Genomic DNA, 7894 nt, shown 5'->3' with positions numbered 1-7894 from the left:
GAATGTCTTGGGGTGACTTTATGATGCATATCCCATATCACTGCCCTATGCCCAGAAATTAATTTTTGTGCCTTTCTATGCCTCTAAACTGAGCCTGAGAGAGGGAAGGAAAAACTGAGCAAAACTTTTTCAAAGCAGTTTGCAGCTTGTTCAGGGTCACACAGAGATAGGGACTTTCTTTTTCCCAGCTGCAGCAGGGGAGGGAGGAGGCACCCAGCTTGCTGCTTCCCTGGTCAGCTTTTGGCCAGTTCTTCAGCTTCTTTTTCTCCAAAGGGAGACTGAGAGCTGAATTTTTTTTTCCTTCCCTGGAATTCTGGATTTTCTTCCTTTTCTGATGGCCTACTTCAATATCAGAGCACATCGGGAGGACTTTCCACTGGGCACAGAGGGCCTGGCCCTGGGCCAAGCCCCAGCTCCGAGGAGACCAAAGGGAGGACTCTGACACTGTCACAGGTTTTTTCTCCACAGTGAGAGATTTTATTACTTAGCATTATTTTCCTTTTCCTGTGTGTTTGTTAAATAAATAGTTATTATCTCCTTCACTTTCCTTTGAGGAAAATTTATCTTTTCCCGAACCAGGTTCGGGGGAGGGGTGGTTGTGCCTTCTCTCAGAGGATATCTTTCTAAATTGGGCAAAACCGGCCCATATGCAAAGGAACCAAACTTACAAAAGTGTGAAGAACTCATGACCTGTTGTCCATCTTGGGGTCCCTCTTGGCAGTAGCCTCTGGCTACCCTGGGTGTACCTTTGAAGGCCTTTCAAATAAATACCTACCTTTATTCCCTTATTCTGGTCTAGCCTCTGTTTTTAGGTGGCCTCTCAAGGCATCAGCAGGGGCTGCGATCCCACACTTGTGGGGACCAGAACCGCCCCCAGGATCCCAACACTGCCTGACAGCGCTCCGGACACCGGGATGGCCGCGTGTCCGAGTCTCGGCCACCGTGCTGCTGCTTCCTTTGCTCATAGACACACCCAGAGGCCACTGTTAAGCCCGGATGGTCTCTGGTTCTGCCCTCTTCCTGATCCCGGGCAGGGATGCAGCACTGCTGCGCTTTCAGGAAGCTGCTCTTGAAAACTTCCAGCATTCCAAGCTCCTTTGCCCTCCGTGGAGGCTTGCCACGGAATCCCTCACAGCTGCCTCCGGAGCATCCTCCTGTTGGCTGTTCTAAAATCCAGGGCCTTCAGGGTGCTCAGCAAGACCTCTGACTCCACAGTGTTGTGGAACTGGACCTTCAGGACAGGGACCTTTCCAGCCTGAGCTGCCCTCGTTCCTCTGTGTCTCTGCACAAAACATGGCATGGTGTGGATACAAAAATGCTGCTAGCAAGGATTTTCTTGCTGTTTTCTAAGCCTGTGAGAGACTTTCCTCTCTCACAGAAGAGGTAGCAGAGTTATGTAAACAACCAAACAGCTGCAGCCTTGAAAAGTCTTGTTTATAGTACAGTAGAAAATATTTTGACAATGGATGCTTTAGGATTTTAGCCAATCACCCCAAGGGGTGGCTGATCCTTTGTCCAATTAGACTATGAAGAAAAAGGTCTATAAAAGAGTTTGTAAAATAGTTAAATAAATCAATCTTGCTGCACAGTTCCTGCCTGCTGGATCTTCTCTCCTCCTCCCTACGGCTGCGGGACACGGTGATATTCCCTAGGGTTGCAGTAATAGCACGGAAGAGAGCGGCAGGAGGGGCCTGTGTGTCCCAGGGCTCAGGTTTTGGGCTGCTTCAGCACCACAGAGATGCAGGTCAAGTGAAGAAGCCAAACTGTTTATTAATAGGAGGCGAAGCGAAGGGATGAGCTGGGAGGGAAAAAGGGGATGGGCAGGGTCTGAGGGCTGGAGGGATGGAGCTGTCAAAAGGGAGGGAGAGGGCAGGAGCTATGGGAGCTTTCCACAGGCTCAGCTGTGACCAGCATCAGCTGTGCCTGGAGCTCCAGCTGCTCTACTCTAGTCTCCAGATGGTCTCATCTTCCAGGATATCTGGAGGGCTTAAAGGGACTCTGGTTCTGAGCCAGCAGATGAACGTAGTTCAGCAGCTCTTTCCTTGAATATTTTCTGAACTACGATGTTTGTCTGGGAAGGGCTGTCGTCTCTCCTCAGGGCTTGAAGGGCTGGAAGAGACAGGAACAGAGCCACGGTCAGAGCCTGGATCTGCGGGAATCCAAGCAGACCTTCCTGCCAGGGCCATCTCACCCAGCTCCTGCCATGGCCAGAAGACAGCAGGGGCCAAGGAGATCAGCCAGAAGGTGCTGGCCATGAAGCTCCCCACCGTGTCCCTGAAACCTCTCTGTGCTCGGCCCACGTCACCCCGAGTCCACACTTGGAGCAAAGCCCCCACAGCCAGGGCAGGGATTGCAGCTCCCGAGCCAGGCATTGCAGCTCGCCCCCGCCAGCCCCCGCTGCCAGCCCGCTGCCCTCACTCACCCTCACTGAGGACCTGGAGCTCTTCCTTGTGCCCCCTCAAGAACACCCTGGCAGTCCCTGGGAGCACAGAGGCGGTCACGGCCCCGCGGCACGGCTCCCTCGCAGCGGCGCTGCCAGCCCCGTGGCCACACGCTCTCCTGCCCCGGCAGGGCTCAGCCCGGGCCCTCGCCGCATCCTGACGCCCGAGGGCACGGCTGCGAGAGGGCGGCAGCGGCCCCGAGGGCAGGCGGGGCTCCACGGCCCCGGGCCCGGATCCCGCTGCCGGGGCAGCAGCCGGGGCTGGGGCCGAGCTGCGGCGGGGCGGGGACGGGCCCCGGGCCCGTGGCTCACCGATGAACCTGACGGCCGCCTCTCGCAGCGACTCCTGCGGGCTCTCCACGAACGGCAGCGCCTGGTGCAGGCGCTCGGCCGCTCGGCTCCTGTCCTCTGCCAGCTGCAGAGAGCGCCAGGAGGGAAGGGTTGGCGCGGGCTCAGCCCCTTGGCCGGGCTCTCTGCGCCCAGCCCTGGCCTCCCCTGCCCGCACGGCCCCGAGGCCCGGCCAGCAGCCGCTGGCGCCGGGCTCTGGAGGGGGCCGAGGGCCGGCTGCTGCCCGGGGAGCCGCGGTGCCGCCCCGCGCCACAGCCCAGCGGGGCCGGGGCTCCATCGGCTCCCGGCTCGGGGCCACAGGAGCCTGGAGCAGAGCCCGGGGAAGGGAGCAGCGTGTGGGGCGCAGGCTGGCGCCCCTGGTGCAGCACTGGGCAGGGGCACAGCTGCCAGCCCCACACACTGGGCTTCTCCAGGCTGTGCCTCAGGCTTCTCCAGTCAGGCTTTACCAGGCACTCGGCGAACGTCAACAGCTGCTCCTTCTTCAGCAGTTGCTTGAGATTCCTCCTCTTCAGGAACCCGGCCGCACAAAGAAGAGTTTCCATCGAGGCCTGGAGAGCAGCAGAGGCACAGAGATGGCACCGCAGCCTAGGGCACAGGACTCGTGTCCCTGTTCCAAGGCCAGGAGGATGCTGGAGCCCAGGAGGTACCAGGGCAGGAGGCAGCTGAGCCCCGTCCTTGGGATGCAGCAGCATCACACAAAACCTCACCTCTGCCACGTGGCGGTTCTCCTCATGGCAGTGCAAGAAGAGCAGGAGCAGGCTCTGGCTCACAGTCCTCTCCAGGGGCTTTTTTCCTTCCTCCACTACCAACTCCATCACCTTGCCGAAGAGGTGAATGGAGAACAGCTGCACATGGCTGTTGTCCTGGTGGAAAAAGATAAGACCCTAAGACCAATTACTCCAGGTTCCCCAAGGAAAAGGCCTGAAAATCCATAAGGCTTGAAGTTTTGCAGGTAGCACCCCAGCCTATGGCTGGGGGCACAGAGCCTTACATTTTCAAAGAGTGGCAGGAGCGCCTCAGCCAGTTTCGGGGCGGTGGTGCTGGATACCAGGATGTCTTTGTTCTCCAGCGCATTCATGAACACAGAGAGGGACATCCTGACCACCTCTCCATCTGCATCGCCCAGCAGCTCCACAAGCCGTTGGGACAGGCTGCCCATTCTTCTGGCCTGTGTGGAACACAAGGCTGTGCTGTGAAGCCATGAACGGCTGCACTGCCTACACCACCCTGGCCCTGCAAGCCCACCCTGCTGCCGCAGGGCCCAGAGGCCAAAGGCCTGTCCTGAAGCACTGGGGCAGCTGAGCCGGGAGGCAGGAGAGCTGGGAGCAGCTGCCTCAGCTCCTGAAGCCCAGCCAAGCCCATGTGACTGCTTTCCCCAGCGCAGCTTCAGCCACTGCCGCCTTCTCACCATCGCGGGATCCTTGCTGAGCACCACGAGGCCTCTGAGTGCCAGGCGACATCTCTGCGTGCACTCGCTCAGCAGGTACCTGGACATCATCTCCAGGACACTGTCACCGCATTCCCTCAAGTCCAGGCACTCGAGGAGCTGAAAGGCACAGGGCAGTGACAGGGGAGCCGGCTGGCAGGAGCCCGGAACCGCCCAGGGCTGGGCCCAGGCAGCAGCGCAGGGCGCGGGCACGTCCCAGGCAGCTGCGGCTACGAGAGGGCAGAGAGGCGGGAGGCAGCTCAGCGAGGCAGCGCTGGCGTCAGGCTCACCTCCACAAGGAATGCCAGGAAGGGCAGATCCCAGCGTGGCTCCTCCCTGCTCAGCAGCCCAAGCAGGCGGAGTGCAATCCCAGCACACATGGGAAGGGAGACCCGGCGCATCTCTCTGGCAGAGGGAAAAAGGCATCAAGGCTGTGAGCTGGGGGGCAAACATCTCCCAGGACTGACTCACAGAGGTCTGGTCTTTCCCCAGCATCCCTGCAGGGGATGTGGGTGCTCTGGGAGGTGGCTGCTCCTGAGCACCCTTCTCCAGCCTTTTCCAGCGTCCTTGGCCATCCCTCATTGACCAGGCCCTCTGGCCCATGGCCACAAGGACTGTGTGGGGCACCGCAGGCACAGGGCACAAGTGCCGGGGGCAGTGGGGAGAAGGGGGTCTCACCTGGCCAGCAGCCCCACTGCATAGTGCTGGGTGTCAGCACACAGCAGCGTGTCCCAGCCACGCTTGCGCTCCATCGCCACCACCTCATTGTCACAGTGCAGTCGACAGAGCAGAGCCTTCATGGCCTGCACTGCAAACCTGTGTGCAGAGCAAAGCCCAGGTCACACTGGGAGCACTGGCGCTGGCCACAAGGGCATGGGAAGGACAGGAGGACTGGGACCTGTTGGGGTTGCTGGGAAGGCGGTGTTCCTCCCGGCACGCTCTCCAGAAGTGATCAACTTCCTCTGGCATCTGCTGTGTGGTGATGACAACATGGGAGAGCAGAGCCACAAAGATGCGGGAGGAGTAAAGGTTCACTGCCTCGTGGCACCGAGGCACCTGGACAATCACCCACAGCCCCAGAGTTGCCTGCAAAAGAAGCAGCCCGAGACAGCGCTCGGTGCCGAGCTGTCCATGTGGCAGGGCCCGAGGGGAGACGCAGGGGGAGCACCGGGCCTGGTGCCCCCTGAGCCTGCCCCTAGCTCAGGTTTCACCCAGTGCTTGAGGCAGGGAGAGGATGGAGAGCTGCTGGAGCAGCAGCTTGGGGGCAAGCAAAGGCCAGTTCCAGAAACTCACAGCCAGGGCGAGGACAGGTGTGTCGTCCCCATCAGAGGTGCACATGCTGTGCAGAGGCCAGTCCTCCATCACACAGAGCAGTGTTGGCAGCACCTTCTCCAGTGTGCTGCCTGACAAGCCTAGGAGTCTCCACATCATTGTGGCAGCTCTGTGGGATCGGAGCTCTGAGTCAGGGGCGTCTCAGTCACAGTACCATGCCCTGTGCAGCTGTGGGGGCCCAGGTGACAGAGCCCCGGTGCCCTGAGGGGCAGGGAGGGAGCATGGCAGCAGGCTCAGGAAGCAGAGGGGCCCGAGGGTCCTGCAGCTCTCCGCCTGTCTGGCAGACCCCATTGGACAGGCGGCACAGGGCGATGGGCCCTAAGGGCTGGTGAGCCCCGAGCTCTCAAGGCAGCTGGGCCCCGTACCTGTCGCACGATGGGGCACAGCGCAGGAGGGTCAGCACCACATCAGCGGGGTGCTCTTCAGCCAGCCTCAGAAGGTTAAAGCCCAGCCTGGCGCCCACAGTGACATGGGACCCGAGACTCTGGTGAATGTTCCTCACCGTGGCTGGCACCTGGAGGAGGCATGGGGAAGACTTGGAGCACTGTCCAAGGGAGCAACTTCCCCAGCTGCCCCCAAGAAATGCTTCCCTTCTCGACTCACTGTTCTGGTCTCAAAGGCTGAGGGGGCCCAGCAGCTGTGGCTTGAGGGGGCACACGATCCTTGGAGGCTCCAGCCCTGACCCCAGGCTGCTTACCTGCTGCTGAGAAGAATCAGCACTCTCCTTGAAATAACCCAGTTCAGGAGCATGAATCCCAGTGGGAATGGGCGTAGTGTCAGTATTTGGGATGCCCTGAGTCTCTCCGGTGTCGGTGTTTGTGATGGCCATGTCCTCAGTCACTGCCACATCAGTCTTCACTCTGTGATCATTCATTGGACTGTCAGAGTCTTCTGAGGGTGCAGTGATATCTGGGCTGACATCAGGCTCTGCCTGGAGCTCGGTCAGCCCAGAGTCAGGCTCAGCTGTGCCCTCAGTTGCTGTGGTGCTGGTCTTTCCACGCCGAATGTGGATGAACTTCCGGAACATCTGCAGGAGAACAAAGGACAGGGAAGGGAGGGATGTTCCAAGGGGTGCTCCAGGCACGGTGCTCGGCTGAGCAGCGACAGCAGCCAGGTGGGGATGGCTGCAGGTACCTGCACTGTTCTCCGGAAGCGGCCGTGGGCACGGTCCTGCTCTTGTGTCCGGTCCGGGGCTGCATCTGGCAAAGAGCGAGCGCAGCCAGAGCTGAGGGGCTGCAGGAGAGGCCGGAGAACGCAGCCCAGCCCTGCGCTCCCCAGGCAGGGACAGACCCGGGATGCCCAGGGCATGGAGCACGGCTGCTGCAGAGGGTCTGGCCCGGCCCCTCTTCCATCCTATCCATGGGCCTGTTCTCCAGGGATGCGATGGGATGGGACGGGACGGGACGGGAGGGCATGGGATGGGATGGGATGGGATGGGATGGGATGGCGCCAAGCTGGCTGCCACCATCAGCCCTGTGGCCCAGCTCTGTCACTCACCGTCCTGCCGTGGCTGGAACTGCTCCAGCTCTTCAGGCTGTTGTGCTGGGGCAGCTCCAGGGCCTTTTTTCCCCCTGAACACCTTGAACAGGCGACGGAATCTGCCCGCCATGCCACAGTCTGGCCTCGAGGGCACCTTCAAGAGAGATTCCTTGGGAAAGCTCTGAGTGAACAAGTCCTGCACTTGTGCCTTGAAGGCACCAGCAGCAGAGAAGCCTCAGGAAGGCTACAGGACAGCAAGTCCTGCAGCCTGGTCTCAGAGGGCTCCTGCCACAAGGACAGGAGACTCCTCGTCAAGGATTGTGGTCAGCAAAGCCAACAGTCTGGCCTTGAGGGCACCGGCCACAGGGATGGCAGATGCCTCAGAAAAGCTCCAGGGCACCAAGTCCCATGGTCTGCCCTCGAGGGCACCTGCAAAAGAGAAGCCTCAAGAAGGCCACAGGTCACCAAGTCCTGTGGTCTGGCCTCGAGGTCACCTGCAGGAATAACGCCTCGGAAAAGCTCCGGGTCAGCGAGGATCGAGTGCGCTGTGCGGGGGCTCCTCACGGCACCGCTCTGTCCCGTCCTGTCCCGTCGCGTGCTCCGAGCACTGTGGCGTGGCCGCGTCGCCGCCAGCCCCTATGTCAGCACGTGTCACAAAGGGCCCTGGGACACCCTGTCCCGTTCCATCCCACGGTGACCATGCTGCACCGTGTCACAAAGGGCCCTGGGACACCCTGTCCCGTTCCATCCCACGGTGACCATGCTGCACCGTGTCACAAAGGGCCCTTGCACACGCTGCCACCTGCCCCGGGGCTGCCCCCAGCCCACCCCAAGTGGCCCAGGTTGGAAGGAATGCCTTGCCCCAAGTG

The 7894-nt window shown here is 60.5% G+C and overlaps 1 protein-coding gene across 1 annotated transcript; it reads right to left on the bottom strand.

The window, feature by feature from the left end:
* Positions 1–1987: 1987 nt before the first annotated feature.
* On the bottom strand, positions 1988–7155 carry LOC309585568 (maestro heat-like repeat-containing protein family member 7; the record flags this gene model as incomplete). Its single annotated transcript, XM_082303525.1, has 14 exons — positions 1988–2109; positions 2753–2855; positions 3235–3336; positions 3496–3651; positions 3780–3956; positions 4197–4334; positions 4505–4619; positions 4893–5030; positions 5113–5300; positions 5508–5655; positions 5912–6060; positions 6244–6573; positions 6681–6745; positions 7044–7155. 14 exons carry the CDS (start codon positions 7153–7155, stop codon positions 1988–1990), a joined length of 2043 nt encoding a protein of 680 aa, XP_082159651.1.
* Between the last annotated feature and the right edge of the window lie 739 nt (positions 7156–7894).

The sequence above is a fragment of the Coloeus monedula genome (assembly GCF_965178545.1).
Source record: "Coloeus monedula genome assembly, contig: HAP1_SCAFFOLD_73, whole genome shotgun sequence".
NCBI classification, from domain to species: Eukaryota; Metazoa; Chordata; class Aves; order Passeriformes; family Corvidae; genus Coloeus; species Coloeus monedula.
This window is presented reverse-complemented; position numbering and strand designations above follow the sequence as displayed.